We start from the raw sequence: 14,268 nt of genomic DNA, 5'->3' as shown, positions 1-14,268 counted from the left end.
AGGTGACAACGACCAAGAAGGACAGCTCTCCCATAGAAGCACAAAGATGGAGGGTAGAGAAGGAAGCGAGGGAGGTTTAATAGTTTCAGCACACGGAGACACATTTTTATCATCTGCAGAGGTGGGACAAAGTCTTTGTTGTGCAAACTACAAATAAGTCAAGGCCACCCGATTTATTGCATTTTAAATCTAAAGAGGTACTATAGTACATTTACAAAAGTAATTTGATTTAATGCCATTTAAAATGTGTATTTATCACTTTAAAAAAAGCTTTCCCATACTTACGAGCAAAACAGCAAAATATCTTGCTGTGTTATTTTTTTTTGTTTGTTTTTTGACTCTTGCATGCAGGACAGTCCACAGGATTTTAGAGATCAGGGGACGTAATTTCCCCCCATGCAACTGACCCATCACTTAATTTAATGATTGTTTTATGTTAGACTAAAAATCTAAAATAATACAGACCCTGCACCTTTGAAAGATAATCACTTCTGTTTAATGACTGCTGACACCTTATATTAGCTTTTAGCAAACAAAGTTTTGAGGACTGTTAATTTTGTTCCTTTGCACGTCCACTGAAAGTGCTCTATAAAGGGATCACTTAATGGCTAGTTCATTAAGTGAATGTGAAATGTGGAAAATAATAATCAGAAAATTAAATAATCAGAAAAAAATATGTGATGGGTTAGTTGCCTGAAAGAATTTGGTATCCTCACCCCAGTACTTCTAAAATAATAATCATGGCAGCACCGGCACATTTCTACAGTTACACACAACTTACTGTTTTGAGACAGAGTTGAAAAAATGTGAATCTGTTCTCTAAGTTTTAGCAAAGCCATGAGTCACATGTGCTTTTTGGTATTGTGAAGTGTACAGTCTAGTCCACACCTCTGATCATGTGTAAACAGTGGCACCACAGGGAGTCTAGACTTAGCAAAACACACCACTGATCCATACAGGACTCGGGGGAGCAAGTCGATGAAGAAAAAAAAAAAAAACACACCCTGCTGACAGAACCCAGAAACATAGTCAAAGATGGAGAAGAGACCCACTGGAACATTTCAACAGCACAGATGCAGAAAGATCCAAGACAAACTTCCAAAGCCAGAGAGAGGAAAAGTACAGTTCCAGTACAGGACAGACAAGGATCGATAAAACAGACCGGCTGCAGACCAAACCACAACCGGAAAGGATTTAACACAAGGGAAGTGAAGCAGTGAGCCCCAGGCAAAACACATGTATCACACAAACACACACACAAACACACGCACACACACACAGAGCATATAGTTTCCTACCTCTGCCTTTTGTCTCATCACAGGGCTTCCAGCTGAAATGAGGAGAGGCTGGAAACTTTGCCGCCTCTACCACTGGTCCAAGAACTCACCACTAAACCAGCTCAGTTTTAGGTGTGAGGCAGGTGTGACGCTGCAGATTTGATCTCTCTAGTGTGTGTTTGTTGTGTGGATTATATGTCTTCTAACCCTCCTATGGAGCTTTTATGAGCAGAACATAGCAATTAAAAAATGGTTTATAACGCGCTATAATAAAGTCTCAACTAATGAAAGATTGACACTATAATTAAACGGTTACAATATGATAAAATATAGGGCATTATGCAAAAATAAAATATGGGGCATTACTTTATTAACATGTATTGAGTATTAATTTATTTATAAGTAAGTCTTACTTCATGACAATGGAGCAAACATCATCCTGTGATGAAAGCTATGATACATCCAAAAACTAGAAACCAAACGTGCAATATTAAAGGAAACTCAAGTGGTCTTGAGATATCACTTTCGCAAGAATGATACAAATGCAAGGTCAGTGTGACCTTGACCACCAAAATCTAATCAGTCTACTCGAACATTTGTGCCATGAGACAATGCATTAATAATGCATTTACAAAAATAAGACGGATGCACGGTCACAGTGACCTGGACCTTTAACCTATGATCACAAATCCAGTTAATCCTTAAGTCCAAGTGAACATTTGCAAAATTCAAAAGAAATCCCTCAAGGTTTTCTTGAGATATTGCCTTCACAAATATGAGATAGACATGGTCACAGGGACCTTGACCTTTGACCACTAAACTCTAAACAGTGGATGTTTTTTCTGCTAAATTTGAAGAAATTCCCTCAAGGCGTTCCTGAGCTATCACGTTCAAAAGACTGGCCTGACGGAAGGACAGATGTAAAATATGATGCCTCTGGCCTCGGCTATCGTCGGTGCGGAGGCATAAAAAAGGATCCTACTGGGAGAAATTTAATCATAATGCCAAGAATCAGTATTTGGACAAACTAGTAATAATAATTAACATAGATCCACATGATTTGGCAGCTAAAAGCTGGATTACAGACCCTGATGCCCTAGTTATACTTCGGTCTTTGTACAAATTAAATAAACAAGACCTAACATGTTAGTTCTCTCCTGGCTCTAGATTAGCTTCCAGATATGAAAGCTGAACTAATCTTCTCATCAAACTCAGACTCAAATAAACGTAGAGTGCGTCCACAAAATGCTGAACTTTTTTGTTTCGAAGTGTTGGGTGCTGCAGCAGTGAGAAGGCAGACACAGCAGAAGTAGGCTGGTAGGCACCAGTGAGTATATTATAATCAGTTTCCAGTCATACAAGACAATAACACAATCCACAGAAGCATCTCTCTCATCCAGAACTATTTATCCAAATATCTCTCCGATATAGAACTCCAAATATATATATTTATATTTTTATCTCCATCATATCTCTCGTTATGTCACCATTGATTCGTCACCGTCATCACAATAAGCGCTCTCTTTTTTGCCTGACAGAAACAGTTGTCTTTATCAGCAAGCACGTTCGCGTATCTGTGATGTCAACGTGATGCCGCCTCCCTTTTTTGATACGAGCTCAAAGAACAAGATTTGACACATTGTTAAAACCCTGCATCGTTACACAGTTACAAAAAGATAATACAATCTGCCTCAAAATGAAACTCATTCATTTTATATATGAAAATGACTTTCCGAGGGTGTTGTATTGTCTGAGAACAGATAAGCTATAATGCATATTCTAATAATTATACATGTACTGCAAAAATGGCACAAGATGGCTGCCCTTCATCACAGTTGTTGAGGACAATATTTTTTCACATCCTCGTGATTCTGAACCCTAATTTGGCACTTTTGGACATCCTAACAAACTACCAGCTTCACAAGACTCGTCATATGTGAAATTCTCCCCAAAATGGTTGTTTACGAGCTAAGAGATATGTCATTAAAAACACAGTGTAATGGGGTGAAGGTTTTCAGTGAAGACTGAGGAGAAAAGTGACGAGATTTCAGTCAATAATCACTAACTTGACGCAGACTTACACTCTTGCTGACTGCATATGAAGACTTCTATCCTTAGAAATTAAATCAGCAAAAAGTTTAAGCTCACCACAACACTGAACAGAAATTGTAGAAGTATTTGGTCCTATAGACAAAATAAAGTAAACATTAGGAAACTGATTGAACAATCATAGCAAAGCAATTGGTCAGTTTTCACTTACACTGTATGAATATTACCAATATGTGATCATAGTACACTCATCAATATTAATGATAGGTTGTCAATATGCAATCACAGGGAGGGTGACACAGAGACAGAGCAGGTTCAAGTCGGCCCTGAGGTCGGACCCCCGACATGAACCTGCTGGTGCGAGCAGCTGGGCGGCATTCAGGGAGTGAGCAACATCTCTGCACTAAAGATAGAAATACAGCCAGTAGAGCTGATATGAGATCAGCGAGTGTCACATGACGACACGGTAAACTGACAACAGTGTCTCGGCTGGAAACAAAGACTCGTCTCCTACTGGCAATTTGACACATGAATTATTTCTCCTGATTGTTGAGCACCTGTCTGCATCTCCATCTGAACGTTATTTAGAGAAATAGTTTTTTAAGGGAAATATTTGATTCCTCTTCAGAGTTTCATGAGAGGAGCGATATCACCCTTGTTTCTGTACATCAGGTGCAGAGCTGGAGCCAGGGGGCGCTGAGCTTAGCTTAGCATGAAGACTGGAAGGTGGTGAGGTAAACACCAGCCTGGCTCTCCTCAAAAAAACAACTAGCAGAACTATGGTGGTCAGTCTCTGCTAAATTTGCTTTCAGTTGCCCAACACTTATTAACCTGTAACTAACCAGTGCATTTTTAAAAGAAAAAGTACATGCAAAATGACATGAAATACAAGAGGCCTTTCCCTTCAGTCCTTCGTGCCACTGACTCAGTGAGCTTTAGCTCCTCACTTCAAAGCTCTATGCAAAAAGTTGCAGGGAGCTTGCTGTATATGATGTAAAAAGTTTTAGTTTTGCTTAAATACTTGCTAAAGGCATTCAAACAAAGTTTTGTGTTGGAGTTTGTTGTATTCCAAATTCTAAATTTTGCCAAAAGTATTTTCATTTTTATTATGAATGCATATTGGTTCCAAATCTCAGTTATTGGTCTTATTAAGTACTAATAATCGGTATCAGCCCTGAAAAAACAATATTGGTCGACCCCTAGTTTTGTAATGTAAATATCTTGCCTTTGTTTTTATTTTCTGTTGGCTTTGCTGACTGGCAACACTGATGGGTTAGCATCCAGAAACATAGTGACCACTGCCCATCCTCCAGACTCACGTTAGCCGTACGCCAGCGTCAATCTGACATAGAATTCTGAAAACAGATGACGCTGCAATTTTGCTGGTTTTAAGTTGTGTTGATAAATAACCAAAATACAAAATCCTTCAAACGTCTCATGCTAACATCATCTTGACGTAGTATAACAACATTCAGTTGTGAGGTACGAATTATACCTATAAGGAGGATGGAAGTGGAGGTGGATGGCTCCAATAAACAACAGACTTTCATGCGGGAGTCCGTTGTTTGCTCCCCCCTGTGAACGTGATGGGATTTTTTTGTCCACCGTATCATGTATCTCCTTCCCCTGAACCTAAGCATCAGTGCCAGTATGTGCGTACGTACAACTTTTGTTGCCTAAACATAAGCACTGGCAGACGCAGAAGGATACCTAACTCGTAATACGTAAATGCAGAAGTACACTGACAACGCAGCAACAGGTGAGGAGTTGGGATAAAAACGTGTTGCTTAAACACAAATTATTACATTCCTGTTTTTGTTTTTTTTTTCTTTTAAATGGAGTGTGCCACGCTAGCTGTCTCCCCCTGCTTCCAGTCTTTATGCTAAGCTACACGAATCCCCTACTGGCTCCAACTCTGTATTTTATGCACATTTCGCTGCTCGACTAAAAAAGCGTATCCACAAAATGTTGAATCATCCTTTAACGTTTCATCCTGCTGAATACAGCCTGGATATGACATCATGGTGATTTTTTTGTTTGTTTTTTTTTAATGTATGTTTCTGAGGTGTTGGGGGATTACTAGTGCAGCCCAGTGATGTGTGGCATGGTCAGTGAGTTGTGTGAGGGTACTCAGGGTTAACAAATGAGAAGCCTTGGAATTCTTCCTGGTCCAGGTTGGCTATTAGCTCCTGATCTGGGGGGGTCAGCACAGGGGCGTGGCGCGTGAAAAAGTGATCAAAGTTCTCCGCATCACGCCCACACTGCCGTGGAGAGGAGAGGAGAGAGGTGGAGAGAGAGAGAGAGAGATGGAGGGGATGGAGTGAGTTTGATGAGGAATGAGAGGAAAAAAAGGACAACAACAAAGAGAAAAAAGAGAAATACAACTAAAACATGGCATCAACCAATCAAATCACTCACAGCCGAAACTGTGGATTTCCATTGGTCCGTATGTGAGCCGGTGACATCTCAGCTTCATCATTGGTGACTACACTGACAAATCTCAGCTCGGCATTTGTCAGAATAGTGACCAATGGCAGGTGATGGTTGGGTTCAGAGGATGATCAATCTAATTTATAACTTACCTTCACTAAGTAAGTTATCTCCTTCCTTACTGGCTAATTTCAGGTAATATTCAACAGCTGACAAGAACGTGTGTGTGCGTGTGTGTGTGTGTGAGATATACTCACAGCTTTCGGTTTGAAAGGCGGTTGGACCTCTTTATTCTCCAGTTTTTCCCAGTCTATATAGCGGAAGAAGGCGTGCTCCTTGATGTCTCTCTCCCCCTCTGGGCCGCAGCCCAGACGCTTACCTGGGTGCTTTGTCATCAGCTAAAATCACACACACACATACAAAATAAGTTTGAACATGTGTGTGGAAAGTGTGCAAAGTGTGGCCAATCCCTACACACTGGTCATCCCTCACTGCATGAAATCACAATAAAGGTAAACAAACAAGCAGGTAAACTTTGTTAAAGCAGAAATAAAGAGAATAAACTGCATTCACTGAATTACCAAAATTATAAATCTCTTACCTTCCTAAATTTATTTGCATTGCAGTTTTCAGTAAATGTATAAAAAGCTACAGCAACTGCAGCCATCTTATCACAACCAATGGCCTGCTTACAAGTGATGTGGAGACAAATTTGTGTATCCCAGGATGGTGAAGGAATGGCTGGCTTATTCAGCCTCTGATTGACTTATCCTGTATCTTACCCTAAAATAACTCACTTCTCCTGCCTAAACCAAACCAATTCAACCCCAACTCATATGGAAAGTACGGCACATCATTCCTTATCGTAGGATTCACAAAGTTGTAACTGTTAGGGGAAAAGGAGCTTTGCAAAGTCATAAATTGCCTCAAATGATGTAACTTGAGTCAGCATTAGATTTTATGACTACAAGTTTGGAAAAAAGGATAGAAAATGCGCACATCCATAAAATGTCGAGAAAGGTGCTGGACCCACACAAAGTACAAGCAAAAAACAGAGAAAGGTGCGTGCACTTAAGCTCCTCTTACAGCTTTTACTGAGCTCGCTCTTTTTCAAGCAGTGACCAAGTAAATGTCGCAATGTAATGTCGACTCCACTATAAGAGTCCTAAATCTGACGTCTCAGACAGTGTTCAGACTGGATATGAAGAGGGTTTAGGAGCAACTTTAGGACAGAGTTTCTTTTTTTAGGTGCATTCAAGTATGAGCCCTCACCCCCTTGCAGATAGCAACAGCTTCTTTGGACATGGATTTAGGGTAAGAGACGTGATGCTCCATGATCGACTGGAACAGCTCATCTTCATCCTCCCCGTCAAAAGGCGGCTGGATGGGCACAAAGATATGTCATCATTTTTCTCATCACTGGGTCTCAACTTTTAAAAAAACAGTAACTGCAGTGATTGCATACACACCTGTCCAGCAAGCATTTCATAGAGCAGGACTCCAAAGGCCCACCAGTCCACAGACTTCCCATAAGGCTGATAAGCTATGATCTATAAAGAAACAACGGTAGAGTCGTGAGTCGTCTTTACAAATCAGAAGATGTAAAAGAAAAGCAAGCAGAAAAAGCCCCAATCGACTGCATCACAGGACGTAAACACACTTCTGGAGCGATGTAGTCTGGTGTTCCACAGAAAGTCTTTGTGGTTACTCCATCATACATGTTCTCTTTGCACATGCCAAAATCAGCTATCTTTATATGGCCTTCAGCGTCAAGCATCACGTTGTCCAGCTTCAGATCCCTGAAAACAAAACACACACACAAACACAAAGGTTTTATCATGCCTGTATTCTGATTGTACACTGCACATGCAGGCTCCAGCTGATTCACAGACAGACTCACCGATACACGATGCCTTTGGAGTGAAGGAAGAAGAGTCCGATGGCAATCTCTGCAGCATAGAACCTAAAACACAAACAAACACAAGTTTCTAACCACATTTGTGCATCTATATTAATATGAATAGCATATACATCATGAAAAAATATTTTCTGGGATCATGTATGCAATGGGTGTGACATTTTTACAAACAAAAGTGTGTGTATGTGTGTGTGTGTGTGTGTGTGTGTGTGTATATATATATATATATATATGTATATATATGTAATAAAAGAATGTATATGTGTGCGACCCACTAGATTTAAAAAGCAGCTGATAGCAGTTAGCAACTAACTCAAAGAAGACCAGTAGTCAAAAAAGGCTACAAATTGGGACAAAGGAGTTTCAGGAGCTCCTTACCCTCCGAGCAGAGGACAAGATCAGCTGTCATATAACTGAAGGTAAACGATTGTTATTGCCATGTTATAACACTGTTATTGCTTATAAAGTAACTGCCGGCGCATATATTTCATGTCACAGTAGTCGCTGACGCTGTTGTGTTACCTGTCATGCCTTTTGCTTCTGGGATGATGGCATGCCGTCTAAAATCAATGATGGCAGCATGATGCTGCTGTATTTAAACCTTTGAGTCTTGTGCAAATTGATGCGATTTCTTTCAAAAATGGCAATTAGCAACATGGTAAGAAATGTTCCACAGATTGCAAATTGAAAAGCCAGGGAAAAAAATATATTTATAATTATCATAACTGCATATTTAAAATTATGTTGCAGAATTCTTATAATTTTTAAGAATTTTTTTTAAACTTTCTTTTTTTTATTGTTTACTTATTTTCAGGACATTTTCTCATACTTTTTACTAATTTCTTGCTAATTCTGGGGTAATTTCTTCCTTTGTTGCTCATTGCCTTCTTCCCATGTCTTTAAAAGAAATCCAAATGCAGTTTAAAGAAGTGACTTTGGAGTGGCCTTACAGCGCAATCTCTGCACGAGCTGCACAGCTTCTGTCTGTGTCCGTACATGTGTCTAATACAGGGTTGCGTGTGTGTACTCACACAGCATGAGGCTCCTTGAACTTGCCAACTTGTTGGATCTGGTACATAAGGTCTCCTCCATTTATATACTCCATGACAAAATACAATCGGTCCTAGAACACAAAGATGAAGAAGAGTAAATGATCAGCATGAAGTCGTGTTACATGTTGCCATGTTTGTGCAGGTGCTTCTCTTTGTTAATGCTCGATGTCGTGTATCCACACCATGGTTTGGAAACAGGAGTGCAGCTGAGTGAGGAATGGTGGTTTCCCAGCCAGCGCGAGAACTCTCTTCTCTACCATGGTGCACTCCACATCATCGTCCTGGATCACCACGTCCTTCTTCAGGATTTTGATTGCATACAACTCATCCGTGCCCTTCCTCTCCGCCAGCATCACCTGAAAGGGAGTCAGCAAAATGAAATAAATGGGTTTCACAGAGATGTAAGCCCCTGGCTACCATTCCTCACCACAGAAGAAAACACTACTAATGTGCATCACCTTGCCAAAGCTGCCCTTGCCCAAAACCATGATGAAGTTGAAGTCTGAGAGCTTGACCCGGTCCTGATTGCCATTGCTGTCATACTTGCACACCGAGGAGGAAGAGGAAGAGTCTGTAGGCTTCCCTGGCCCCACCCTCGCCCTCTGGAGACAAAAGGAATAACAGGAGATTACAATAAGAGAGCAAGAAAAATGCTCCATATTAAAACACAGGGTCTTCAAACATTTTCATAAACAAAAAAAAAGACCTGTTTTTATTAACATGGTATTCAAGTTGTTCTGATTGGCTCTACAGGTACTGTGCACTAGGTTTGTATCTGGCACTCGCCTAATCACATTATGTTTATAGTGATTTTCTAGTACTGTACACTACGGCTATATGTACATATTTATATTTATCTGTTTATGTGTATATACACATTTTTACAAATTCATCTTTCATTTTTTTTCTTGTCATCACATGTCTAATCCACATTTTGTTAAGTTGATATCTATTAATGTTTTTGTCTATGTGTTTATGAATGGGAGCCTACTGGGTACCAGGTGATCTGTCAGGTGACCCTGTGTCGTAGTATTTGAAGGTGCGTGTCTGCTTTGTGAACTTGTCTAATGAAGAGCATGCAGCTTGAAACGCCATCTTAGTGATATAACATTAAATATTCTTGGGAGCATGATCTAGTGTGCGGACTCTGTCTTTTTTCTCTTGTATTATCTCTTGTCCAGTACCCAGCCTTTTTGTCATTTGGATGCTTTTGTGAACTCTTGATGAACAAAGTTTCAAAGATTTTCCATGACTTTTCAGGGACCCATAATAAAAAGTAATTTCTTGCCCTTCTAACCTGACATATTTCAAATATAATAATCAGATTAAGACTCTATCCAAATATAATTCTAGCTGGGATACATAAGGGGAGAGACAGAACGTGGGGAGAAAATAAAAAAAAAAGCACTTGAGTGTAAATGAAACTCTCTAAACATATTAGAGCTCTTTTCCAAAACTTTCAATATTTTTTTTCATAATTCCATGACTTTTCCAGGCATGGAAAACATGAGTGTGAAATTGTATTAAATGTCCAGGATTTTCATGACTGCGGAAACCATGAAAAAAACAGCACAAATTGGATGTTTTTCATTTCTTGTCAGTTTCTGTGCGTCAAACCTCAAACTTTTGTCGCAGCTCCTCGTTACCGTCCTCTCCATCTGGCTGGACGGGAACGTTAAAGTATTCTCCTTCCTCCTGGGACAGCATCTTAAACCTAAAACCCAAAATAAAATCAGAAAATGCAGGATTATCACCAGACTATGACAATAAAGCCCTTAAAACATTCACTCGCCTGTTCCTTTTGCCTTCGTTATCTCAGTCTACACCTGTGCAATTTTACCAATTATCCACCATCTCCTGACATCTTACCATCCATCTATCCCTTGTTTCTGTAGCTCTGAGATCCCAAAGGACAGGGACCCCATGAAGTCGTTCCTGCTGGTCAAATCCCAGTCCCAGATCTCCACTGACAGACGGCGGTCCTTATCAGTTTCTTTTAGGTTGCTAGAAAGGAGGGAAAAAAGGGGGAGGACAGTCAGATGAAGGGTGTTCTTAAAATAGGTAAACAAAAATTGATTTCAAAGCCACAATCCTCACATCTCTCTCTCTGTTTAAACACCTCACGCTGTTTTTCATGTGTTTGCCTTTCCTAGCAGTCACACAGCAACCCAGAATAGCTTGAATAACAACAAGCAGGAACAGGAGAAAGAACGGGGACAGGGTCACTCGCATGGAGCTCAAGTTAGCTTTGTGCTTTTGTGACTGAAAATGAGGCCACGAGTAGAACTTGTGTCGCAAAAAAGTCCAAAAAAAGTTTGCCAAAGCCTTGAAACTAATGATATGACTCACAAAATGAAGGTTTCATTCCAGCAGGGGTTGAGGCAACATTTGATTGTCTTGGTCTTCTGCTTGCTCTCACTCTTGGGATCTGGGATCAGCTTGAGCTTGACGTAGGGGTCTGACAGGCCGTTGGGGTCCATGGGCACCAGGTTCCTCGCCTCTTTGACTGCAAGGGGGTGAAGACAGGGTTACAAAAAGTTACAAAAGTTTCCACCAGTTTCAGTTCAGTTCAGTACACAGTTTTTTTTGCATTTCCATTGTAAAAAGTTGTAGATGCTACCTTTATTACCTTTGGAACCGTCCCCATTTTTCATCACCCCTCTGCTTGGGGTACCCAGCACAAATATCCGGTACTTAAAGGTGGAGCTAAAAATGCTGCAGTCATTTATTGGTCATTGCATAATCAACACTCTGTGCTCAGGGCTGAGCTGTGGCTGGTTTAACCACTGTTCATACAACGACAAGTTTTTAACACAAGGATGTTTGCAGCCTCATGCAACAGCTTCACACTGAGAAAAAATATTTTAATTCACTTGGCAAACTGCTAGTGACTTCAAAGGTGGAACATTTACTTATAATGTTACTCAATGCACGAGTTGAAGACGTGAATCCATCAATACGCCACTCAGTTTGTTTTTACTGTCTCTCTTGAATGACACACACTTTTAGTAATGGTAATGGATTTTCAAGCATTTAAAAAAATATATGCTAATTGCGACCATATTGTGAGAACCACTTACACTTTGATCCTCACTTGGATAAAAAAATTGTCGTCATTCGTGTGTGCACCCGCAGCACTAAACCCCTGCCCCTGACAAGGAGTCAATGCAAGAACCTCCTATTTATAAATATCCCATAGAGATCTCTCACTCCAGCCTGCAGCCCTGTTCTGTGGACGATAAACGGGGCACAGACTTCACTTTGTATCACCGGTGAGCAAGGAAATACAGCGAGTACTGCTGGACGGAGCAGTGACAACAACCCCGCCCTCATGTAAGAGTCTACAGTGGAAATGCTACACAGATCTAGGGCTTAGGTAGCTCTTCGTAGGTGGCACTTTTGGTTTTCCAAAGGTACTATGCCGAAAGCTTTTGATGAAAATGTAGCTTTAGACAGTTTAGTGCTGAATTTGTCCTTTCCAGAGGACAGCAGGATGTGAACCTGTACGTGTCGGTGTGAGTCCTGCCCTAAATAACGCTGGCTACATTTGACAACACTTAACAACAGTTTAGTTTCTGTTCCATAATCAATCCACAGCTGTCTGAGAGCGAGAGAGCTGGCACGTGGATGCATGTCCCAGTGGCGATGTGGGTCAATCATTGGATCATTGATCGACTAATGGACTTTCCAGTTTTAGTCTTAGGCTGATAGAGAGCTTTGAGAGGCGCTAAGTGTGTGTGTGTGTGTGTGTGTGTGTGTGTGTGTGTGTGTGTGTGTGTGTGTGTGTGTGTGTGTGTGTGTGTGTGTGTGTGTGAGAGTGTGAGGATGAAGAGACAGCGAGTGCACTCACTGGTGACGGTGAGAGTGTCGTCAGCGATCTGGGCAGAGATGTGGATTCTTCCTCTCCTCTCGGTGTGATCTGTCCCACACAGGCTGGGGACGTTGGCCACACACCGCTTGTGGATGTTCATCATACAGTCTGAGCACAGAAGCACAAAAATTCTGTTAATTTTAGTTATATTGCCAAAGTCACAAATCAATCAAAACATGTAACACACTTAATCCTTACACCGACTCATTATCACAATGTTATCTGCACTATATCACCGGATTTAAAGAACCAGTGTGTAGGATTTAGGGATTTTCTGTCAGAAAATGAATATAATGAGTATGTTTTCTTTAATGTATAATCACCTGAAAATAATAATCATTTTGTTCTCCTTATTTTAAAAGGAGCTATTTGTTTCTACACAGGGTCCGTAGTCTATAGAGGTCGACATGTTGTATTCGCGTTTTCGAGTCGACTGCAGTAAGAAGCCCAACTGCAATGAGCAGTGCTGGAGTTACACTGTTGGTGATGTGAAAGTGTTTTATTCAGTGTTTCTTGTGGTTAAAATCACCGGATACGTTTCTTTGGAGAGGAGGAGAACTTCGTGGATAATTCAGCTTCCGATGAAAACCTCCTGAATGTCTGGATCTTAAGTTATTAGTGAAAAAAAGGTGACTTTACATCAGCATTTGATAGAATAGCAGCAACATGCCAAAGTGTGTTGGAAAAACATGGATTTAAACTGAAATAGCTTTATTTGTTTTTTGAACTGGTTAAATCACCACGTCTGTTTGTTTTGAAAAGGGAGTGACCTCTACAGATAATTTGGCTCATGGTAACGACTTCCTGAACCTCTACATTAGAAAAAGGCAAGGACACATTAACACACATTTTTCAACCTGGATCCCATTTTACTATGTTTTGGGTCTAAGTGACTGATAAAAATGACACATTTTTGTTAATTGACAAATCGAGGCAGAGTGCTGCAGCAGGGAAACAGGCTGCAATGTAACCAATCTAAACATTTGGGCACTGTCACTGAAAGTGCTCATTTTTTGCCATAGACATGCTCAGGTTATTATTCTAAGTGTCTGACAACATCATGTAAAGGATCCCTACAGAGAAAGACTTTTTTGTTTAAGAGTGAAGATGCCTTTTGTTAACCAGAAACCACCCAAAATAGCTGTTGCGATATCCACCAGAATAAACAGTAACTTTAGGCCTGTATAGAGCATATTGTCACACCTGACAGGGTGAATTAAAACTTAATTTCAACCAATCAGAGTTGGTGATTGTTGGAACAGTGGAAAGACAAAACAAGATGTGTTTTGTGAACGATAAAATTACTGTTGATTTCACTTAAGTCTGCTGGGTCTGCTGAAGTTTAGGGGGGTTTCTTGGTAAACAAAAAGGAACTCACAAAACCATCTTGCTTCATCTTTGCACTATTCCAACAATCACTGACACTAGTTAGGTTAAAATAAAACCCTAAAATTCACCCAATAAGATGTAAAAATATGTGGGCTCTATACATGCTAAAATTACTATTTATTTAAATGAAATCTGGTGGATTTGGCAGTAGCGATTTCTGGGCTGTATCTGGTAAAACAAAAAAGGATCAAAAAGGGATCTTACTCTTTAGCATAAAGGTTAACCTCTGTAGGGATCCTTTCCATAATGTTGTGAGACATTAAGAGTAATAATGTGAGCCTG

The 14,268-nt window shown here is 40.3% G+C and overlaps 1 protein-coding gene across 2 annotated transcripts in view; it reads right to left on the bottom strand.

Moving 5' to 3' along the window:
• Positions 1-14,268, bottom strand: part of prkcba (protein kinase C, beta a) — a 39,971-nt gene that overhangs the window by 3,105 nt on the left and 22,598 nt on the right. The window contains exons 5-17 of one of the 2 annotated variants that reach the window (XM_042484561.2): positions 12,577-12,705; positions 11,076-11,232; positions 10,596-10,730; positions 10,344-10,440; positions 9,185-9,328; positions 8,909-9,082; positions 8,706-8,797; positions 7,657-7,719; positions 7,417-7,555; positions 7,226-7,306; positions 7,029-7,136; positions 6,014-6,154; positions 2,588-5,587 (exon numbers count right to left, since the gene is read on the bottom strand). In XM_042484561.2, the coding sequence (XP_042340495.1) occupies positions 5,435-5,587; positions 6,014-6,154; positions 7,029-7,136; positions 7,226-7,306; positions 7,417-7,555; positions 7,657-7,719; positions 8,706-8,797; positions 8,909-9,082; positions 9,185-9,328; positions 10,344-10,440; positions 10,596-10,730; positions 11,076-11,232; positions 12,577-12,705 (1,613 nt within the window). In that variant the 3' untranslated portion in view covers positions 2,588-5,434. Of the gene's footprint in view, positions 1-2,587; positions 5,588-6,013; positions 6,155-7,028; positions 7,137-7,225; positions 7,307-7,416; positions 7,556-7,656; positions 7,720-8,705; positions 8,798-8,908; positions 9,083-9,184; positions 9,329-10,343; positions 10,441-10,595; positions 10,731-11,075; positions 11,233-12,576; positions 12,706-14,268 lie in introns of those variants that run through there. The other variant, XM_088075845.1, reaches the window with a different exon arrangement.

This window comes from Plectropomus leopardus, chromosome 3 (genome assembly GCF_026936395.1).
Source record: "Plectropomus leopardus strain MGB_pleo_1.0 chromosome 3, ASM2693639v1, whole genome shotgun sequence".
Taxonomy (NCBI): Eukaryota; Metazoa; Chordata; class Actinopteri; order Perciformes; family Serranidae; genus Plectropomus; species Plectropomus leopardus.
This window is presented reverse-complemented; position numbering and strand designations above follow the sequence as displayed.